At 44.5% G+C, this 24,207-nt stretch overlaps 1 protein-coding gene across 1 annotated transcript; it reads right to left on the minus strand.

Annotated features, from left to right (window-relative positions):
• Window positions 1–3,853: 3,853 nt before the first annotated feature.
• SLC30A1 (solute carrier family 30 member 1) lies at window positions 3,854–11,682 on the minus strand. The gene is made up of 2 exons (XM_079298166.1): window positions 10,875–11,682; window positions 3,854–7,466 (listed from the first exon to the last, which is right to left on the minus strand). Exons 1-2 carry the CDS (start codon window positions 11,500–11,502, stop codon window positions 6,556–6,558), a joined length of 1,539 nt encoding a protein of 512 aa, XP_079154292.1. The 5' UTR covers window positions 11,503–11,682; the 3' UTR covers window positions 3,854–6,555.
• Between the last annotated feature and the right edge of the window lie 12,525 nt (window positions 11,683–24,207).

Raw genomic sequence — 24,207 nt, forward strand, 5'->3', positions numbered from 1 at the left:
CAGACACACTCTGAAGCACCGAAGACTGGCAGCAAGTGAATATCTCCCTCAGCTGAAGTCTTGCCTATATTGCAGAATGCAGTTGCCTATAGCACAGAATGCAACTTGAACAAGTGTGGGCCAACCCACAGCAAACCTAATCCAACAAATTAAATCTAACAAATTCACCCAGTGAGTCCAGGGGAAGATGAGGACAGGCTTCAGCCCAGGCCAGCAACCCAAGCACAAATGCAGGAAGCCCAGCAGGTTGCACGTCCTGTTCCACAGCATCACCAGGGCTATTCTTAGCTGCAGGAGCTGGTGCAGGAGGGAAACGCTGGGAACCCGACCAATACTGTAACTAGAAACAGAGCTTGGATGATGGGGGATGGGGATTGCCATTTGGTCTCAGCAACACTTTAAGGTTTGTGTTGATTGTCACAAAAAAAAAAAAAAAAAAAAAAAGGATAAAGCAAACCACAAATATATATAAATGCTAGTGAAAGTTTCAGTGGCAAGGCTTTCGTGCCAGGTTTGGGATGCTAGCACAGATCAGTCTGAGAGGACTCAGACACTCCCATCCCATCCTTCTCCTGTGGCATTAGCTCCTCCAATGGAAAAGTAGCAAGGAGTTGCTCTGGGAGCTGGATCTGGTCCTTGTGGTCAGGCAACTATCTGGGGTAAGAGGTCTAGGAGTGACACAGGGGAACGTATGTGTAGTGAAAGTATAGACCTGAAGCTTCCCTTCCTGCCAATTTAAATTCCCACACCAGCATGTCTCATAAAGGATGTTCATAAAAAGTCCAAATCACATTTTTTTCATGAAGAGGTAGAGGCCACTTTGGAAAAGGGCAAAGCTCAAGCTCACATGCAGTGCTTACAGCACAACCAAACACCCTCTTGCACATATAACAAATCATGGAATCACTTTTTCCTCTTGAAGCAGAAAAAAGAGCTGTGAAGGGCTCCAAGATGAACTCATCACAGCTCAAGGCAGGTATTGGTCACCATCCTGCCCTCCTAGGTACTACTGCTGGCAGCTGCAGTCAGTCCTTTTCTCCCAAAAAACTGTGCAAACTGCAGTGTTTCTGAATTGAAACAAATGAAGCCAAAAAGCACCAAAGCATGTTCTGCTCTAAAGTAGCTTTTTTCCAAAGACATTGAAAGAATAGTATAGAGTCCTATTAGGAACCCTACCTCATTGACCCTCATGTCAGATATTTAAGCATGGCCAATTAACAGTCAAAAAGATTTTATTCTTTTCAAAAGCTGTTTTCCTTTGAGATAAAAAAATACATAATTAAATTGCATAATTAACTCTTCATGATACTAGAACTGAGCAACTATTATTTTAATTGCATCTGGAACCCAGACAGTTGGAGACTAGGACTGTAAAACCCATTTACTAACCTCTACCTCCTCTATTTGTGCTCTTTTCATCTTTTTTTGATGTTGTGGGAGATGGTGATTTCTACTAGTTAGATTTCTTCCTTGGAGCTGATCTGAGAAAGAAAATCCAACTAAAAGTATTTGATCGTCAAGAGCTTCATTTATTTTCTCAGCACTTTAAAGATTAAAACAAAACAAAAAACCAAAATAAACCAACCCAAAAACAAACAAAAAAAAATATTTTAAAAGAAGGCAAAAAGAAATATCATCAATTAACAAGCTATGCCAATTGTATTGTAACATTGTTCAGAAACAGGATCCAGGACATGAAAAAAAAAAAAGCCAAATGAATCCCATGTGCTTTTTGGAGACATAGAGATGAAAGATATTTTTCAGCTTTGTGGTTTTGCTTTTCAACTACTTAGACAACATGGTGAGTGCAAAAAATAAAAACGTGAGCTTGCTAAAACATAGTGCTGTACCTCACAGGCAGTTAACCACACAAAGCAAAGGTCACGAGGAATAATCAGACCTTCTGTTATCAGCAAAGCTACGTTTGATTTTGAAAACTGTCAACTCTGCCTTTAGCTCAGGCAAATGGAGCATCCACCTCTTTCTGTCTAGCAGAGAAAGGAAAAGCCAAAGATACTGTGGACCAGAACCACTTAAATGCTTACCTAAAAAGGGTGTAACTGATGCTATGCTATGGAACTAAAATAGTCAGAGCACATATTTATATGCTTTTAAATATAGTTAGCAGTATTTCCCATTCCCTCCACGTGGAACTCGGAACATCCAGTTACAAAATTCACCCCTTTCATCCCCCCAGTCTCGCCATAGCTGAAGAGATTAGAAAGCACAGTCAAAGCAGGGGGCAGGGGAAGGAGAATGGCAAGAATCTTTATCCCTCCTCCCCAAACTCCACCAGGCAGTGTTCAATAAATTCAGATGGCCCGATTTCAGAAGCTAACAGCAACATCAGTTTAGCTAAACTTGTTAACAAGTCTCAGGACACTCAGTGGGCTTTTTTCCCTTTCTTTTTGGAGAATGGGGAAAAGGAATAAATCCTAGAATTATACCAGACTGACAATATTTCTACAACAAATTTAGAAATACCATAGTAGTCCTGATTTTAATAATCCATAAAATCTAGGTACTTTTTTCTTTAAAAGCCAGGCTACACTGGCAGAAGCTTTGGACTCACTCCCAATTCCTGGCGTGCAAGTAAATACTCGTCAGCCCGATGAAAGTATTTAAGAATACAGAAATTTTCAGGACTGAGCCCTTGCCATGACTTTTGGGGAGTCACAAGTTGGGGCTGGTTCTTTTACATAACTCTGTGTATGTCCATACCACACACTGCGATGTGGCAACTACAGGTATTACCAAAGCCCACACTGGGTGTTGAAAGCAATTGAGCTACAATTATTAGGGGTTCCACAGAAACAATTTACTCTGCTAAAAAGGAAGACTGATGGTACTGTGGCTAGCCCACTGAGTGTCTGAATCAGTTCTGCATCTTAGGTGCAGATATAATCTAGGAAGTGAATCTAAAATAGCATGTTCCTGGATGAGACGTAGTACGGGTAAAATATTTCATCCAGTGATGTTTGCTGCATCTCTGACACATTTAATCAGAAGCCTAAACAATCTAAACACTGAAGTACAAACTTAATTGTTCCTTAAAATCAGTGTTACATAACTGTTTTTATTTTGAAAATTCAGGAATGTGATGCACAATACAATTAGCTCCCCACCACTGCAGTGTTCACTTACATGAGATTCACTAGTTTCATTCTGTGTGGAAAAAAAATAAAATAGAGACTGTGCAGTGCTTTTGAATGATCTCAGTTTTCTTAAACTATGATCTTTGGAACAAATCAAGTCTGTATAACCCCAGACATTTAAAAAAATCGAGCTATTTCACAAGCTAGCGGGCTACAGTCGGGTCTCCCACAGCTAGAACAGAGACATTGTGTTCCTGCTGCTGCACAGCCACCACCTTGACCTCACTTTATGCTTTCAGGGAGTTTGCCATCAAGGGCTATGGAGACCAGAGGGCCCTGGTAACACTAGCTGGTGCTGCACGTGCAACAGGGCACATGACAGACAGGCCATGCAACTTCCCCTTTTCCCTCCTTCATCATCACCACCATCATATCACCTCTGCATCCTGTCCTGATACTTAAATAAAGAGGAGGAGAGCTTTTTGTCTTTTTAGTAGCCATTGCCTGCAATGGACACAGAAATAGAAAAACATGACTTCTGGCACAAAAAAAAAAATTAAATAGTTAGAAATGGAATTAGTGACTACAACTCCCTCTATTCAGATGCATTTACTGAGACTATTAACCAACAATGGTTAATCGTTATGTTATGTTATGTTATGTTATGACTTACTATTGCCCTCTTTTTATAAGAGCAACAGGAGAGATGTCAATCAGACTTTTCAGTGCTACCATGGTTTGATTTGTTGGTATTTAAAAAAAACAATCTAAAGAACAGTAGTTCTGTGGTGTGTTAGTAATATACAGCAGAACCTCAGCAATTCATACTAATGACTGAGACGAATTTTAAACTAGTGATTAAAATAATTAGTGAAAGTTTATCATAGAAAGCAAGGATACACATTTTAAAAAAAAGCACTTTGTTCATTTCAAAATTTACTTGGTTAATACTCTGTAGTATAGAAGCAGTGGTAGCATACTCAGCAAACGTAGTCTCATACAAGATCTCATTTAACAGTCAACTCTAGATCATATACAGGTAACAGAAAAAAGAGTTCAGATAATTCAGAAGAAACAAAAACATATATAAATACTATATTAACATATTTAAGTTAGTTTATGAGACTATACAACAAGCATAAACACAGAAAAAGGTGAGCAATGCTGGTGGCTGTGAAGCACCATCATCCCAAACCAGCCCAAAGCAGAGCCCACCCATCCACAGCCCATAGCTTCCTGCAGATGCACTGGAGCAGCCAAGGGGCAAAACCCTCGGGCAGTGCTGTGCTGCACCCTGGCAATGTGGCCTGTGATGGGCTCCCTGGAAGTGGAGCCAGCAGCTCCACCTTTCCCGTGCTTTGGCACCCAGCGCCTGGCCAGAGCGCGGAGTGAGAGCGGGGCTGGTCTTGGCTCTGCAGACTGCACAGGTAATGCACAACACTGGTAATCCACCCATGGATAATCAAGAGTTGACTGCAATGCACTGCTGAGAGCTTGGGTAAGACCACTGACGTGACTTGGGCCAATCCAAGCAGCAGGACTTTTTTTGTACTATTTAGGAGCAATTATTATGCAAGACACAAATTAGAAATGCAAACTAGGGAGGTGAGGGAGGTGTTCTGTATCTGGAGGCAAAGCTACATTCCCTTCACTAACAAAACATTCTTTTTTAAAAAATCTATATTTAAATACTGTTAAAAACCTGAAAACCACAGCATCAAAGAATTTCATAAGGCCAAAACTATCCTCAGTTCCTTCTGGTTGTGCCTACGTATTGCAGTACATTTGTAGAAGTAGTAAATGCCAGGTAATCTAGTGTCTTATCCTCTTTCCAGTGCCTTCCAGTAACAGATCTCAGAGCTCTTCACACAATAGTCAAGCCTCACAACACCCCTGTGAGGTAGGTATTATCCCCATTTGAAGTCAGGGAAACTGAGGCAAAGTGTTTATCACGTCCAGAATCATAGAGCAAAGAATGGAAGATCTCGGTTGTTTTCCAGTTTTGCACACAGAAGCAATCCATTAATCACAAGACATTAGTTCCCATACATAACGTGAGAGTGGATCAAAAGGGCCAGAGTTTTAGATTAGATTTCTTGTATGTTTTATCTTTCAACTCTCCTCTTGTCTCTGCCAAACTCACAGAGTCCACAGAGCAGTTTCTCCTTTCCTAAGGTGTAAGCTGGCAGCAGACTGTAACAGCTTCTTTAGAGCCAGTTGTCAATTAACTGAGTCAAGATTTTAAACCATAGACTCAGATACTGAGTAAGTGAAATTATGTGATACATAAACATCTCAAAGTGTGAAACACAGTGAATGAAATCTTACTCCCTGCACCACTTCCTCAAAAGTCAGTGGAGGGATCCTGAGGGCATGGTGGGGGACCAGTACTGAAGTCACTGCAAGTGTTTACAGACACATTCAGCTAGAAGCAAAATGCACCTTTACATTACTTGTTGGGGAGCTGCTGTCTGTGCTTGAAAGCAGGAGTTGGTGCTTGGCAGATCTTCCCCAACAGAGCACTTATTGACAGAATTAATTATTTTATCTTAGTAAACTCAGCATCAGCTAAATATTTATTCATAGCACTGTTAAGTCAAAGGTTCTTTAAACCTCAAAGACTTTCATGACCAGACCCAACTTGGAAGTAAGGGGAAAAAAACAGAAAATCCATAAAATGTACAAGTCTTTGTACATCTATGTGTATGAAGTGCTACTTCATGGACCAGTCTCATGTCTTGATCACAGAGCAGTATACAGTAGCTCGAACTGCTGTTCTGACAGAAAAAAACCCTTTCACATCTGTTGTTTTCAATTACCTCACTACCTTACCAGAAGAAGAGGGGACAATTTCTGACAATCACATGACATTGTCTCTAAAATATGCTGTGCAATGAAGTCGTTAGAAAAGCCTTCACATTTTTTATTAGTATTACATAGCTTTAGGAAAAATACATGAAACTGCAAAGTGGTTTCCAGTTTTTAGTATATATATTTTAAAACGTTCTATGAACTTTGGTTTTCTTAGGGCTTCTAAATAAACAATATATTAAGATATCTACAAATCAAATATTAAATGAAAAAGTAGGTCCAAGAAATCTGTAACACAAATTGAGTTCCTACATGCTCATCCCTCAAATACCTTTTCACTGGAAAAAGGTACCTTAATTTGAAGCACAGCAAAAAGTGTCTCTGCTGAAATATTGAAACTGGTTTTCTGAAGTGTTACAGCATGGGTGCACTGTCTGTCTCAGTCAAACAAAGTCAACACAAACACATTGTATCAAGACAGTGACATTATATTCTTTAAAACAAGCATTCTATATTTAGCAATATGACAAGAACAAGGACTTCAGCAATTACACTATTTGGCAAAATTGCATCTCAAACGTCTGTCTCTTCCTCTTGCAACACAGCTGTTGACAAAGTCTCCACAACTCAGGTAGCACCCTTCAGGGAGTTACAAAGATGACTCAAACTGCTCGTTCTGATCGATGTTGGCCTCCAGCTTCACTGAAGGGATGCTCTCCGACTTAGTCCTCCTCGTTTTCGGAAATTCAATGACAACCTCTGAACAAGAAATACTAAGTGACGAAGATTTTTCTGTCTTCTTTGCAGTACTATCTTCTCCTGCTCCGCAACACTGCTTCAAAGCACACTGAGTCCTGCAAGGCAACTCGCATTTCCCTCTCCCTGACTCGGAGCCAACGCTGGCAAACTCGGGCTGAATGGTAGTTGCGTGGATCCCTTCGTCGTGAAAGATCTCTTTGATGCGCTTGGCCACCATCATGTAGGTGGAAGGGTCAGGACACTTGATGTGAGCAGTGCCAATGATCCTGCTGCCTGCTAGCTGCCAAATGTGTAATTCGTGGATCGCTTCGACTCCTTCGAGGGTACGTAACTTTGAGTTCAAAGAATGGACGTCTATTTGTTTGGGAACAGTCTGTAGAAGGATGAGGGCTGACTCCCTAAGTAACGGGTAAGTTGTGTAAAGGAGTATACAGACCATAATCAAACAGAGGACAGGATCTAAATATAACAACCAGCAAGGACCAGCCACCGTAACGCTCTCTTGCTCGGATTTGTTAGCTCTGAAAAGTGCTTGGGCTAAAGTAGCATTTTCCATGCAATGATCATGGACACATGGATTAAAACAAGGCCCATCTTCAGGGCATGGATTCCACAAGCCATAAAAGAGCAAGGCATTCACTACCACAATTACTGAACCTAAGGCATCTCCAAAAACATGTAGAAAAACTCCACGCATGTTAAGTTGTGCACTAGAATCTTCTTCAACTTCCTCTTCATCCAGAGGATAATGGCCAGCATTCCCATTCACTTGTACGTCACCCATGTCATCTTTCATATCACCTGACAAGAAAATAATATAACAATTAGGCATGAGCTATAATACAACATGTTACTGTAACTCCTTATAAAATCGTATCCAACGGTAAGCATGGCACACTGAGTATGAAACCAAAAAGCAACTCAACCCACACACTTAGCAACATCATCTCTGGCTGAGGAAAATTCCCTTTTCCCAATAAGAGATCTAAATAATCTACAAGGCAACTGTTTCTACATGGAGATTAAAGATGTAGAGTGGCAAAGAATGAAGATGACCACATTTTAACTTATTCTACTGAAAAACTATTTTCACCTTTAACAGCTGTTTAACCATTTGCCTATTCACTGCTTGTTTCTTAAAAAAATTGCAGAACTACAGAGGATATGTAAAAAAGATGGTTTAAGTAGCACAGTTAGTTACATTTGTTCCTTCTTTTGAAACACCAATAGACTGATCACATTGCTACAATCCATCTTTAACCACAGGACTGCATTGCTATTTCATATTAAAATTTGAAGCTAGAAGCTCAAAAGCTGTATGAATGCAGCTGTGTAGTAGCTTCTTTACAGGTTTGCCAGTGCCTTTTCAAAAGGCTTCTGAGTTCAAGAAAAAGGAAGTTCTTCCAAGATGGTTCATGGAGTTAGCAGGACTGTGAGATACAATCAGCTGAAATTTTAGGTCTAAAATGCAGAATTTACCAGCAGAATTGACTATAGGGCAGTGTAAGTTATCACTGAAACTCTCTGAGGATATGAACTACTGTTATTTATATTTCAGAATAAATAAATAAATAGTAAAATTGTATTTTTTATACAAGAGACATAGAGATGTTGACTGTCATATAACCTGGGATGGCCAAAGTAATATCTCATGGACTGTGCAAAAATTAACATTTTAGTGCCCTCCTTTGTTACAACTGTCTGAAATATTTACCACTCCAACACAGCTAACCAGCTACATGGGAAATACACACATTGTTACAAAGAAGAGTCCTTTCTGAAAGAAAATAATTTCCCAATGTTCGCAATGGAGAGAACTGTACATGATTTACCTCCTGTTTTTATTCAGAAGTTCTTCTTTGGATACTTCCAGTGCTAAAGAAATGCAACAGGCACTGGCCCCTGGCCTGACAAACTGAAACAAGGAGCTGTTACTGCTTCTGAGGTTATTGAGTTCAGAGCTTTGTAAACATTAACACGTTAAGAAGACGTGCAGCTTCTGCTGTTCTGCCCTCGTGGCTGCAATTCTGCACTTGCAGAGTGCACACAAGTCCTCTCCTCTCTGAAGAAGGAGTGGGCTCCTACCAAGGCTGAGTTCCAAGCCCCAGCTCATTAAATCATCCAGTACGCTTCTGCCCTGAAGCTCCAGCTACATTTTCCACATTACCTCTAGGAGTTATGGAACATGGGATCTGTAACTTTCCAGAGAAGTAAATACATTAGAAGGAAATATCTCAGGTTACAGAGTTCAAATCTCAAGGTCCATGATGAGAGCAAGGAAAGAGGAACACTCTACTTTGTAACAAGTACTTCGAAGAATGGAGATCTGAAAAGACAGTACAGCTATCTGTAAGAATGGGTAACAGGAAATACAGTTCCAGAAAGCTCTTGAACTTTTTTTTAAATGGCAAATGGTTAAAACATGTCCATTTGAAATATGTTCATTGAAATCTAACAATAAACTGATTATTTTACATAAAGTGCATCCACAGAAATGCCTGTGCAGGACTAGCCTCTAAGGCAAATGCCTATTTTTCCACCTTAGGAAATCAGGACTCTCCACTCTGCCATTTCCAATGAAGGCACAGGATCACCTTTGTCTTCATCTCTATATCTCACATCTTCTCCCAAGCCTCCAATCACCTTTACCTGTATGTTTTCCATAGGCAAACTATGAACAGCTCCATCCATTACATAATCATGACAGGGCACAGAAGGAAATACAAACTTATTTCAAAGTTTCACTGTGACCAAAATTATGCCCTATTACCACCTAAATAGCCGCAACAAATTATTTGTTATTGCCAGAAGCACATCCATGAGACATTCCAGACAAGTTACCTCACAACAATATGCATTTTAATCCATGCTACAACCTTTTGCTCTAACCAGTCCAAAACTTGGCTAAAAATCACAACTTTTCACCATTAAAGAATAATTCCCAAGCCAAGATATGCACAAGATCAAGGGTTAAGAGAATTTTACATCGTTTGAAATTAATTATTGGGATACCTTTGTTGGAACTAAACCAACATTAAGAGCTTATTACATGGCCAAGAAAATGGTATAGTGCATTCAGAAGAACTATCCTATCCGCTTGAAAAACTTGTCTTTCCAAAGCCAACGTGGAGTCAGAGAAACAGAAACTAAGTTACTCAAACGTCTCTTGGAACCTCTGACCACAGAAAACCTGAAACTGTAGCAAAGTTCACTCCCAACAAGTAAAGCTCCCTTTAAGATCAAACAACGGTCTGCAGCTGTCACCCTGAAGCTGAAAGAGAGAAATCGGTTTCAAAGCCTGAAGTCCATTCCTTCTGGTGACAAGGATGCCCTAGGAGCAGGGAAGTGGCAATGACACACACCTTTCACTCCACTAGCATGCAATACTTGGCTTTGACCAAGCAGCTTCAAAATCAACTATCCAGGCTTCAGGGTCCACTAAAAAATAACCCAAGAAATTCCTACCCATGAAACAGTTTAACCACAATTAGGAAGGGAAGATTTTAAATGTATGTCAGTGTGCAGGTGAGTGGGAAGGCACATGTTTTAGAAAGCTAAAGAATAATTATTCCAAGACACCACACATGTGCCCTGACACCAGCATGCTCCACATTCCGGCTTCCACAGTTCTGACCGGCAATTTCCAAGACTTCTCCCTATTAATACCTCCGCTATGAAGAAGCACAACATTACTGCGGTGGAATAGACTTCAGTATGTTTGGTTTAGATGGAGAGCAGCTTCCCAGGGAGCTGCTAAGCGACCCAATGGAGCAATCCAGCTGCCGGGACCGAGGCACTGAGCCGCGCTCCATTTGATGTGCGGCCAGTTCGGATGGCATTAGGAGAGCGTCTTGTGACAGCTCATGTCGCTAGGCAAGAAACGCTCGTCATGTGCCTTCCCTTGCAGAACCAACTTTTGTCCCAGGGAAAACTGATTTATCCTAAGACTCTTTTACACTCTGACCTGTCTGCAAGACAAACATGCAGCTTAGGGCATCCGAAGGAAAGGCGTGAGGAAGAGGTGCGACAGCCATGCGCCCCAAGAGCAGCTAAGAAAGTTTCTCGCCTCTTTCCCAGGAGCGGGGACAGACGGTGCTCACAGAGCCCGCACCAGGTGGGACCAGGACGGCCACCGCCCTGCTCGGGGAAGGGACCCCCGCCGCTTTTCCACGCGTGGACGGGGCAGCGGCGCCAGCCCGCGGGGCTTACCCAGCTTCTCCTGGCTGACTCCGTTGGAGCTGCGGCAGTTCTCCACCAAGGTGCTGGTCTCCTCGCGGTGCAGCGCAGCCTCCGCGTCCCCGGGCGGCTGCTCGGGCTTGGGGCCGCCGCGGGGGTGCTGCTGCCGGCCGCCGTGCGAGTGCCCGTGGGCGTGCCCGTGGCCCCCGGCGCCGTGGTGGTTGAAGAGGCAGAGCCCCAGCAGGTTGATGATGAGCCCCGCCACCCCCACGGAGATGACCACCAGCGGCTGCTGGATCTCGTGGGGCTCCGTGAAGCGCTCGATGGCCTCCAGCAGGATGGTGAAGCAGAGGGCGGTGAGGAACACGGCGTTGACGAGAGCGCCCATCACCTCGGCCCGCACCCACCCGAACGTGTTCTTCTTGGTGGCGCGGGTGCGCTGGGCGAAGCGCACGGCCACCAGCGCCACGACCAGGGCCATCACGTCGGAGAGCATGTGGAAGGAGTCGGAGAGCATGGCCAGCGACGACGTGATGCGGCTCACCGCCACCTCCACCACGAAGAACAGGAAGGTGAGCGCCAGCATGCACAGCAGCCGCGCCCGCCGGTTCTGCCAGCACCGCGGCCCGCCCGGACCCTGCGCCGCCATCCCCCCGCACATCGCGGCTGCCCTGGCGGGGGCGCGAGGAGCGCGGCGGGCGGTCGGAGCCCCGAGCGTTCGGGCGGCCGCTGCGCTCCGCTCCCCCCGCGCCGCCGCCGCCGCCGCTCCCTCCGCAGGCGCCGGGCGAGCAAACTTTGCACCCGAGCCCCCTCACTCTTTTCACACGGAACCCGAGCGCCGCCTCGGCCCCGCCCCCGCTCTCGCCCCATTGGCCGGCGCGCCCCGCCCGCCCGGCCGTGCCCTCCCGCCCCCGCGCCCGGCCCCGCTCGCCATTGGCCCGCGCGCCCTCGCGACAGCGGGGCCCCGCCCCCGCCCGGTAACGCCCAGCGAGTCGCGGCCGCCCGGCTCCGCCCGCCCGCGCCCGAAACGGGGGGTGGGCGGGGCCGCGGGTGACGCGCCGGGGAACGACGGGCTCCTATTGGCTCGCTCCGCCGGCTTTCCCCTCCCGCCCCGCCCCCGCAGGCCCCGCCCTCGGCGAGCGGGACTCGTGCAAAAGGTGCGCTTCACACGGCCCCGGCCCCGCGCGCGCCCGGGGGCGGGGCTCCCCCTGCGGGCCGCGGGGGCGGGGCCTGCGTGAGGGGCGCTGTGACGTCACGCGTCCTGAGCGGGGATTTCGGGTGGGGTTTGCGCTGTTTCTACCACTTTCTGCGGCGGGGTCTCTGTTTTCTTCTTCTCCTTTTTACGATACTGAGGGCAGTAAGATAAGTGCGGACGCGATCTAGAAGAGCAGAAGTTTTGCTTGCAGTTTTGAAATGCTCTATAATAAAATAGCATATCAAGAAAATAATTATAGAATAATGGCTATAATATTAAATAATTATTATTATTAATTTTTATAATAATAGCTTAATATAGCAAAAATATGTAAATGCTGTGTAAAAATGCATATTTAAAATGTGTGACAGGTCAGTCTCTGGACACTGTTTGGTTTGTTGCACTTATAGTTAGGAAAAGGAAAGCAAGTGTTTTGAGACATCACGAAAAACCACAAAATTAAAAAATATATTTAAAAAAATAGCCAAAAATTACAAAAAGGCAGAGCTGATGTCATACTTTGCCCACTGTGTTCCAGGGAGCCAACAAGCACGGCAGCAAGAGAAAGAGTGTGAAGGAATATTCCAGGAGCAGCACATGGAGAGGAGGCAGCAGCTCTTTGCAGCTGTGGAGCTGTGGCCGTGTGTGTGGAAAGGAGATGGTGCCCTGAGAAGGAACACCTAGGCAGAATGCAAAATGCTGCTCCTATACTTGGGGGTTTCAAAGGGGTTGTGATTCAAGGTCTGTGCAAAGGTTCCTGACTTCATCTCAGCAGTAAAATGACAGAAGATGCCCACATGTCCAAAGGGAGAGCATTATCAGTGAGAAAACTGAGAGTAGTGATTGAGGACAGGCGGCATTCCCACGAGCCCACAGCTGAACACCACACTGCTATCCGTGTGTGCCACCTTTGCCTAACCTTCCCCACATGGCAGAGCTGGCCTGGGCACCACAGGCTGACCTGTGACCCTGAACCCTGTTTTCTGTGAGAGTATCCTTGGGTCAAAATCTAGGTGTGCTGCACCCTGGATGTAGTGGTAGCAGCCCACACAGAATTCTTTAATGACCACGGTAAAGAGAATCAGCAATTAGATTGCTATAAACTTCTCCTTGCTGCCTGGCTTCCCGTATGCCCTAACGTCACTTGCTAAGAAGTAAATAACCAGGAAGCTGAACAGCAATTACATGGAAACAGAACATGCCCATGTTGTGTCGTCCTCACTCCCACACAAGGCCATTAGTTAACAAGGAAGAATTGCCCAAATTTAGGATATATGGGTCAAACAAACTGGAACAGCTCAAACCTCTTTTAATTCCTGCAGGTGAAGTGGGTCATCATTTTACAGAGATTGCAATTAATCCAATGGAATTTAGCTAGGTAGGAAGAGAGGACAACAAGCTTGGTGTCTCTCGTTGGCTCAGCTTCAGGAATTAGCAAAACTGGGTTTTAGTTGGCTGCCACTGGCGTATCATCAAGGTTTTCTTGATTAAAAGTACTCAGTTCCCTCCTGAGAGAAGTAAACAGGATATCAATATCAGTAAAACCCTGATGAATAAAACTTCATTATAAACTGTGTCAAGAGCTCTGCCTGATTTAAGGAGCAGAGTTAGGGCTTTTTAGTCTTCTTTCTTGGTATGCAAACAATGTCCAGATTAATTTGTGATCCTTTTAATGTCTCTTCACTGTGAGACTTCCTGATTTGCTCAAGGATACCCACACCACTGGTCAGTGTGCTTTCCCTTGAAGGATGGCATCTTGTTGATTCTCGGCCATGTCCAGGCATAGCTTTTTGTCCTGCTGTGCCAGGCTGAATACTTAATTCTACTTGGGGCCAAAAGCCACAAGACCATATACCCCAGGAGAATGGGAGGGTGTGGTTTCTTCCCAGGCAGGGAAGAAAAATGGGTCCCGAGGCCTTCTACTGCTCCCTGATGAATAGGGCTGGGCGTACAGTTTTGACCCAGCCACTGTTGAATCCATAGGCTTCAAACACAGGGACTTTGATGAATGATCCCCCATTCCTGCAGCCCAGTCCTGCTGCCAGACACGCCAGGCATGGACTGGCAGCTGGACCACACAGGATTTCACACTGCTACCTCTTCCCCACACTCTTTCTTGTAAACCAGTGGGCTGTACGCTGCAGTTTCCAGGCTTTTCTATTGTATTACCGTACACCAGCAGCCAAGAGGAACAGGGATATTTCCTAAATTTAGGGCTGTTCATCTGGCAACATCATCAATTTTAAGATTAATGGGGAAGTGCCTGATAAAGGTACCTAATGAAACCATAAATGGTGTTTTACAGGAGATACAATGCTCTTGCTTGTGCTTTTAGGGAGAGTACTTTGTCTTCAGAGTAGGAAGGACTCTGGATTTTTTAGTTTGTTTTTTTTGTTGTTTTTTTTTAGGCTTCCAGGCATTGTTCATGACTCAAAGAATTCTTTCTCGGCTCAGCTTCCGGCCCACAGATGTGGAAGGACCCACATCTAAAATCTGTTTATTTACCACAGATCCTCTGTGTTCCGAGGGGAGAAGTAGCAGTGGATGTCTGGCACACAGCTTCCTCCCCCCCAGAGCCAGGGAGCCAGGTGACAGGCCTGAGCAGAGAGCTGCTGCTTGTCACCTGTCCTGCAGTGAAACATTTTGTACCGGGTCCTGCTGAGCTCTCCTGAGCGCTGTGTGAAGAGCAGGACTTTGGCTGGGAGTTTTGCTATTACTCAGCACGTTGGCTGAGTAAATAAAACCACTGCTTTTTCCCTTTGAATTTCTGCACATGGTTGCAAGCGGAGAGATCTCCACCACGAAGGGCTCTTCATCACTCTGTGCCTTTCCACTTGGAAAAGGTGAAACCCTGCCTATAAACCACGAGTGCAGTCACATATTACACAGCACACTGCCTCCTTTTAACACCTAACTCTTCCCCTTTCTGTGCAGTCATCAGACCCATCGGGTTTCAATGAGGGTTTGTGGGACTGTGGCAAACGTGTCTCCATCTTCAGGGCAGTCAGTGTTCATTTCAGGCTGTGTTTCTCACAGCCAGTGTCTCTGTCTCTCTGGTAGCTGTCCTTACAAGATTTCTTCAAATCAGATGCAGTCGGCAGCACCAAAGCAACAGAAGCACTCTCTGTCCAGCTCCCTGCATCAAAAAAGGTTGTTCCTTGTAATGAAAAACAACACAAATGAAAAGTGGGTATTACTGTTCACATAGCTGTAGGTTGGATTCACTGTTATGCACTGATGCAGGAAAGCAGCTTTATCAAGGAAAGGACCTAGACGTGTGTTTGCAGTTAATTAAAAGGCCTTCTTTGAACAGAGGCTAGTTAGGCATGTGCTTGCATGCTTTTGTTTTTGACATATAGACTATAGCAGTAATTGGCACTGAGACGGGAAATGAAGGACACCTTGCTCTATAAAGAGATTTCTTCTTCTACCTGGTTACTGTGTCTGTGAAGTCTGGGCTCTTTGGAAGTCAGTGGCAGAACTCCAGGCAAGTTGAGGGGATCAGTGTATCATCAGCTATGCTGCTTCTGAACCTTGCAAAGCAGATTAAAACCCCTTTTTTTTTTTTTCCCCTTCCAAAACATTTTCTCCCTAATGAAGAAAGAGCTGATTTTTAAAATATGCCTCTCTTATGTCCAGTTTTGATCTTTCCTTTATATTACATATTTATTTTCAAGCTGTTCACTTGTTTCAATGGCATTCTGTAACTGCTACAGAGCTTTGGGCACAATTACCTGTGTGGCCAATCTGTAATTGTTTCTAATGAACAGGCGTGCCCTTTTTGGTGGACTAAAGAGCATTTCCTGGCTGCTCTGATTACCAGTTTGCCTGTTTATGATACAAATAGTGTTTTCCTAAAATCCACAAGTAGGCAGGCAAAATAGTTGTTCTAATCAGCTGTGAAATGAATACTGATAAGGTATTAGTTAGAGCAAATGCCTTATTCAGCCAGTGCTTGAGTGGATCCAACTAGAAAAATCACCACCACATTAATCATTAAAGGAAGAAAGGGAAGAGAACTTGTGGTGTTACTCACTTTTGCCCACAGTGTGGCTCTCTGGTGGAAAGAGTAACCATGATTCAGCAGGGATGGGAAAATTCTGTAAGTATGGAATTCTGGTATGAAAAATTGTCTTTGCATCTGATTGGTTCATAACATTTTTAATTATTACATAAAATATTATTGTCCTTAGTGTGGCATTTTTAATAAATCGTAGTGTTAAGCTTTGCCTTTTGTTATCTTTAGAAAGAGCATGAGAACAAGCCAATTCTCTTGGAGACATGGTAATGATTATCAACGAATCAATGGGTAATTGCTGAGGACAGACACTGAGGGAGATATGTGCTAATCACCGTGGTGCCTGCTACACCTATTTACAGTATCAGGTGCTTTCAGAGAGCTCACAGTACTCTGGTGCCAGAGCTGGAGGCAGGAATTTGTCACAGTAGGATGCTGGATTTCATTGGTGAAAGATCTCTAGATGGTCTCTTGTTGGAGGATCACTCAGGTCCTTTGAGGTAAGTCCCTACAGGAACAGTTAATACTGTAGGAACTCATAAAGGTGCATGTACTGGCATTGGAAAAGGCAGTTCAAAACTAGTTCAGCAAGTGCAGCTCTGAGTCGTGGGAGGCTGCAGTGCTCCGTGTAGTGCTGCAAGGAAGCAATGCCCTTTGGTGGCACATTTTGTCCTGAGGAATGAAGCTAGGCTGGTTCATCTCCGTGTCTCCTGGGAGCTCAGTGACACCAAGGGCACCCTGTGCAAAGACCTCAGTCCCAGCAACTGAGCTAAGCTCTATAAGTGTGGTACCAGGAGAGGAAGATCCCCCAGGCAGATTGGAAAGGAAATCATCCCCCTGGATGTGTATATGCAGTTTGCAGGTTCCTTCCTGGAGCACCATGAGCACAGGACACAGCACATCCTATCGTTTCTGCCTGCCTGGTGGCACAGGATGTGCAGGGCATGCTCGGGCTCGGCCCCTGTGCAGCACAGCTTGACAGGCTCCTGCCCTGACCCGGCGCCAGCAGGTCTGGAGGCAGCCCAGGCTCACCTTCCCTGGCAGCCCAGCTACTGCTGGTGCTTCCAGCCTGCTCACCTACCACACACTGCTCCTGCTGCCACAACACTCACCAGGCAAGAGATGCAGCCTTCTGGCCTGACACAAAGGATGGAAAGTCATTCAAGTGGCTCGACAACAGCATACTCATCATTTTGCCATTTATGTATTGGATATTTACCGTGTCAGCTTGAGGTGGATGAATTTGCCTTTATTACGCAATAAATACTGATGCTTTGACTTGGAATGTGCTGCAATCCCAGAGTTTGCAATCTGCAATCTCAGATCCAATCTGAGACCTGCTGGACACTGCTGCTTTTCCCAGACACCACATGTGCCCTTCACATAAGGATGGAGACATGAAGGCCTCTTTTAAAGGATCAATTACATTTGATGTTTGTCAAATCATATCCCAAGGCAGTAAACATAGACATGTTAAGTTTATGTTCTGTGACTGCATCTATTAATTTTCTGAACTATCTTCTACAGAGGCCATTTTGTTCTCAAGTTAAGCTGGTCCAGCTAAAACCTGATGCCAAAAGGGACCACTTCAAGTCCCTTTCAGAAATTATATTCTTGCTCCCAACCAGGCCTCAGACCTAGCAATTAGGGCATGTGATGCCATGAGGGGCATTAGCTTTGCCTGCCAGTGCAACCAAAAACCAAATTATTTTTCATCTTCATTGCTTTTCAGCCAGTTCAACAAGTTAATCCTATTTACCTGGGGCAGCAGGATTGCTAGAGATGACCATGTGACTGGTGCAGAGAAGAGTGTGTGACCATAAACTGGCATCCATTGATGCTGGCAATGAAACCACAGTCTCAACTGGACTATAAGGGAGGAATTCATGTTTGGGAATTGTTAGCTGATACACAAACATCTTGTGATCACCAGTCTCCCTTTAGAGTCAGCAGAGATCTAATCAGCTTTGTCAGTGGAGTCTGCAACATGGTTTATCTCCTCTTACAGTGCTATGTACTTGATTAGATGAATTCCATCCTTAGAGTGCGCATTTCTGTCCTGGATTATAAAGAAGGCCTGGTGTGAATTGCTTGGAGATTAGGTCAGTGGTTAATGAAGTGACTCCTGCCCCCACCGTTAGTTTTGCTCACTATAAAACAAGGATTTTCCTTTTTCTTACATTAAAGAGCGTGAGTTAAGTGAGTTCTTTAATGACACAAACTGAGTAATGGCAGCAGAAAGAATAGAATCCAGTGGCCTGTCCTGCCAATACCAATGGTTATAGCAATATGCTAGAAATGTGTGATGTGCAAGGCTGTGTCTCCAAATTAAAATTCACAGGCACAGCAGAGGTGTTTTGATTTCATCAGTCCTGGGCAGTTGGCAGTTCCCTCAGAAGCAAACATAAGGGGTGGCTGCTTTTGGAAAGCGGGTCATTTATGTAGGTGATTAAACATGGAGGAAGTTCACTTGGGGCATGAGTTTTCAAAACACCTTCACCCAGATCTTAGGAGCTAATTCTACACAGTTTATTATCAATGGCTATTTGCATAGCAAAGTAGTGACTGTGAACATTGCTTCTTGCAAGTTTTATTTGTGTTAACCTGCTTTATATCTAGCCAGATATTTCTGCCTTAACGTTTGGGGAAGCAAGGATTCAGATTGGCATGGGTGGATTAAATGATGTTCTACAGTAGCTGCAGAGCCAATGGAGGGAACCCATTTCCATCACTGCTAAGATGACAAAGCAGTTATTAAATCCTGCAGTTAGAGTGGCTGTCCCAGGAAGGACTTGTCAGTCAAGTTTCTAAGTAATCTGTTTGTGAAATACGTGTTCCAGTCTCCCTTGTTGACTAACAATGTATATTATCTAGTTAGTTAACTGTGGGGACAAAGGTCTTTTTTCCTGTCATTTGTCGAGCTCTTGTGTAAAAAGCTACTGTTAAACTGTGTATAACCTTAGGATCCCGAGCAGTGCCAGCTAAAGTTCTAGGAATATGCTTATTTGGTTTTTTATTAGCCACATAAAATAGACAAACTTTGTGCCTGTGCCAATTAAATAAGACAGGGCTTATCTCTTTCTTGGAAATTCTGCTACGCACATAAGCATGAAGGATATTGTCCTTGTAAAAAGGGAAGTATATAAATAAGCAAAATATGTATTGAGGAGCAGTAACAGAGTATGCCAGTGTTGTTAAACCTCCAGTGTATGCATTTTATAGCACTGTAGTGATATAAAACCGTCATAGGCATTATCAAAACACAGATAGATACTAACTGTTAAAAATCAATGAATTGGGAGATATTTTTCAAATTGGTCTCCAAAGCGTCTGTGTTGCTGATAATCATATCCAGTACCTTTGTCTCTAATCCTAAGTAGGAAAAATGTTTCATGGAGAAAGATTCATGGAGACTTGGTTGCAGCCTATAAGCACACAGAAAGTCAGCCCATAGTGTGTGTGTGCTGACATATCCCCAAGGAGTTGTGGCACAGTCCTCCACGGGAGACAGCCATTCCAGTGGATTGCCCTCTGGACACTGTGTGGGTGAACAGGGATATGGGTGTGCACGTGTGGCAGCTCCTGAGATGTTCTGTATGGTGACATGCAGGCACTGTGTAGGCTGGGAAATGTTACAGCAGGGAGAGGAGGAGCTGCTTGATCTCTGTCATTATAATTTGCCATCGTCACACATGGTGGATTCCTGGCACTGGCTCTGGCCTGATCCAGCAAGAGCCCAGCACTTCCTAGCAGGGCGTGTAGCATGAGTGAGCCTTCCCTCTGCTGAGGTGATTCATCCCAGACCCACATACCACAGCATCCTCCTGACCTTCTCAGCCCTCCTGGCCTCCTTAGGGTCTCTCTGACCTGCTGTAACTGTGTCTCACAGCCTGCCTGTGCTGGTTGGGATGGTGACACACATCCCAGCCTATGGATGTGCATCTCTGACAGCCCCAGTGTAGCCCCAGCCTTGGAGGCAGCCCAGTTTCTTGTTTCTGCCTTATCTGCTGCACCCAGCGAGGGCACCCTCTGGGCCAGCAGGATAGCTGCTGTGCCTGGGGACCCTCCCACCTGCAGCACTGCCACCAGCCCCCCTTCCTCACCCTGCACTGCTGCTTATCTGGGACAGCTGAAGCCTTTCAGAGGGAATGGTCACCTCCAGCTCCTCCTTTTGAGACTGCCTTCTCAGCCTTTGGGTGTGCCTGAGTGCCATGATCTGCAAGGTCTCCACGCTGCCTTTTTGAAGCCACCAAGGTGCAAACCAGCTAATGATTAAACCTACTTTCTCAGTTTTACTGCTGGAGAAATGCTTCTGGGGCAAACACTAAGGAGAGTACAATGCTCCTTTCACATCAAAAGAATATGCAGACACCCAAGGTAAATACTGGCCTGCATTGAGCACAATTATTTCTCTGCTGCTATCTATTTATCCTGATGGTTTCAGTGAACAGAGTTCCTCAGCCCTCTAAAGAGTTCTCAGCACTGTGGTCAAATAAACAATGTAATTTTCTGGGTTTTATTTGTTCCAGTAAAAAAAAGCAACAACAGTGTGACTGAAAGATACAAAGGAAATGGAGCAGACAGTCAAGAAGGAACAAAGACACCAAGAGGGAGAAGAAAATCAAAAGCAAGTAATTGGCAGAGTTAGAATTAGTTATTTCTGCTCATTCCAAAGTTCTTGCTTCCTTCTGCCAGCCTCATTTGATTTCTGGGCAACAGGGGCAGTTTCTACGGGTTTCCCTTAAGTTAAAATGATTTGTTTATAAGACGTGTTATTTGTAATAAACATAAGAGTATCACTTTGTAAAAACATTCTTCTTCAGGAAGTAATAAAACACTTGCTCAGTTTAAAGTGTGTCCTCAAGTGTTTTTGCTGGATGGGTGTTATATCCATGTGGCTTTACTCCACTGAATCACCCCAAGAGAGAATAGAAATGAGGGATGGTGGGGAAAGAGATTTGGAAACAAATAAACACTCTAAATCAAAAGGACAGGACTTTGTGTGCAGCCCAGGCCACAATAGCATCAATGGCTCCCACAGGGCCAGAATTCCTCCTGCATTTACCATCCAAGGACAAAACCTAATAATCTTGCCCTCCCTTTTCCTGCTGCAGCAGTTTTCCTTGGTAGTTTGCAAACCTCAGTTCACCAGTGTCTGACACATGGCAGATGTCTCCCAGAGCTGTGGAGCCCCCACACTGCCATTCTTCTGGTGTCACTTATGCCTCAAACTTAAAGGACTTAGCAGCAGGGGATGGGGGAAATGCATTTGTCAACAGCTTTTACTACAATAGTTCTTAGTAGGATTTATATTTTGTGAAAAAGGACAGGTTTTCTTAGGAGTTCCCCATCCTTTGCAGATGCTCTAAGGGAGATGAAAGAAAATCTACAGAAAATCTCGAGGGCATGTTCTGAAATTTTTGCTCAAAGGCTGATCATTAGGAGCTGTGGCTTTGATATAATTTTAAACCCTGACCCAGAGATTCTCACATCAGGAACTCCTGCCTAAACTGTGTGCTGTCCTCTTGAAATCTCTCCAGCAGTGATGGAAAGGTTTCAGGCTGTGGGGAGCCATCTCATCCCTCAGTATCTCAGCCCTGCAGTCTGGCTATCTCCTGGCTGCTGGTGTGTTCTGGCAAGGGCAGCCCCAATCACTCAGGTCCACACACTGGAAGTGTTTCAGAAGTAGATAAATAAAATATTAATGGGGATCAATATAAGAGAAAATCCAGAAATAATGCACTGCAAAGAGATGACCCTAATAAACAGCTAAAGGGTCAATGGACTTTTTATTATGATGTTAAGCCCAAATTTTTATTAAAAGTTTCTCCATAACTCATAGAGGAAGATGTAATCATGAAATGGGTACTAAATTAGAATTCCCAATTACAACATTTGCCTTGAAAAGGCAATTACATGGAAACCATTTTCTTCCAATGATGCTGAATTAGGGTTAATGTTTCTACTATCATGGGGAAATTACAGTGGAAGCCCAAGTGCCTGCAAATAAACTACCATGTGTAAACAACTTCTCTCTCTCCCATACCAAGGGACAATTAGCTTAGACAAAATTTTAAAATGGAAAACATATCAAATATAGTCCTTGATACCTCCTCAGTAATCTGGGTAAAATTACCTAAAATTATTCTTCCTCTTTCTTGAAGAAGTAACCACTTCATAAAACACATAAGCAAGAGCAACACTACTCTGAGTAGCCTAGATGAGGAGTCAGAGCACAGAGTGCACATACAGACAGGCTCACCCTTTTAATTCAGAGTGAAATTCCTCTCATCAGTTACTGGGCTTAACTTAAGTAATAAAATTAGGAGGTTGGATGTTGCCACAGAGATATTTTCAGTTTATCTTGTGGCCTGTGTTGGTGTGTTGAGAGGGACTCAACAGCTGAGCAAAGACAACATATCAGCATGGAGTTGCTTCTTCTAGCTACATGCTTAAAAGAGACCAAAAACTTACTGCCAGGTAATGCAAGTCCTAAATAGGAATTTCCTTATAATAACTCCAGGCTGAGAAATGTCTAGTACATCCATTTATTTAATTATTTATTATATTATATATTTACATTACATACATGTATCTATTAGACATTATATTTTGTATTTTAATATTTGCATGTATATGTCCTGTATTTACACACAAAATTTAGTATTATGTATCATATGTTATGTTCATGCTTATTTCATGCATTTATTATTACTTACTGCTTGACAAGGACAGGAAGGGACCTCACTGCTAATCATTGGTCTTAATGCAGTTGGGGACATGTCCCATTCCTCAGCACTGCTGGGGCTGGCACAGCACAGGATTTACAGCACGGTAAGGAGTCCTCCTGGCATTAAAGAAGTGAGCAGCTCCTATTCTTCCAGGCTGAGTCACCAGGGAGAATGAGCCTGTAAACGGGGGAAGACGATCATTGTTCTGTGTTTGGCTCCTAACAAGGAGAGTGGGAGACAATTCTGTGTTTGCATATAGTGAAAGCTGTCCTCACCACTGCAAAGACTCGATTTTATTCAGTACTTTCCTTCTCAATAATTCTGATTTTCTGTAAGAGAACAATTGGTGATTCTACTGTAAGGTCACTAAAAATATTCATTTGCAGCCTGATACTGTGGGTTACTGGATTAGGACTGAAGTTGGCAGCATATTTGATAGCACATGTTTTTATAATAATAGCAGTAATAAATCCATGCAAAACATGCACAGTTTTTCTCCAACTTTGTACCAATTGTTTACATACAGTGTAACTTATCCACAACTAACTAAGAAGAGTTAAATAGCATTATTCAGCATGGGCAGATCTCAAAGTACTTCATTTCAGCATAATAATTTCTTCAATCCCACTTTCTAAAGGTGAGGGGTTTGTGGGGGAAGGGAGGTGGCTCTTTTTTGGTTGGGTGGGTTTTTGTTTTGGGTTTGGATTGGTTTTGTTTGGTTGGTTGGTTTTGTGGGTTTTGTTGGGATGTTTTGGGGTGGGTTTTTTTTTCTTTTGAGAAAGTTGTGTTTTCCCAAGCTGAAGATGTGGAGAAGCAGCTCGGTAAGGGATACAGGGGCAGGACCTGTAGAATCAATTTCCATTTCTGGCAGCGAGTCTTGCATGCAACTGAGGCAATGCAAATGCGGCAGGCCGCATGCAAATGCTGCAAATCACGGCAAGGATGCTGAGCTTGGAACTGACCCAGGCAGCGAGCGCGACATCACTTCCAGGAAAGTGACTCCGGGCTCTCCCCGGGATGCTGCGGGGTCAGGGGGGCCGGGGGTGTCCGTGCCCGGGGAATGCCGAGCACTGGCGGGGCCGGCAGAGGGACACTGGCTAAAAGGGCACCCTCTCTGGGGGGCGAGGGGGGATCCGCACCGCCGGGGCAGCATCCGCCCCGCTGGCGGCATCGCGGTCCCCCCTCCCCCGGAACCGGTGCTGCGGTGTCCAGGTGAGGCTCCTGGACTCGTTCAGGAGCTCTGTGCTTGTGATGGGGCATCCAGAGTGCCCTCAGGACTTCTGGGATGTCCTGGGGGAGCAGGGATTCCGGTTTTGCTTTCAGTCGCAGAAGGATTTGGGCTGTGATATTTGATATCTTGGCCAATACAGGTGTAGGGGCTAAGGGGATAAAGGCAGGGTTTTCCCTACTCAGCTGTCCTCT

The sequence above is a fragment of the Erithacus rubecula genome (genome assembly GCF_903797595.1).
Source record: "Erithacus rubecula genome assembly, chromosome: 2".
Classification (NCBI taxonomy): domain Eukaryota; kingdom Metazoa; phylum Chordata; class Aves; order Passeriformes; family Muscicapidae; genus Erithacus; species Erithacus rubecula.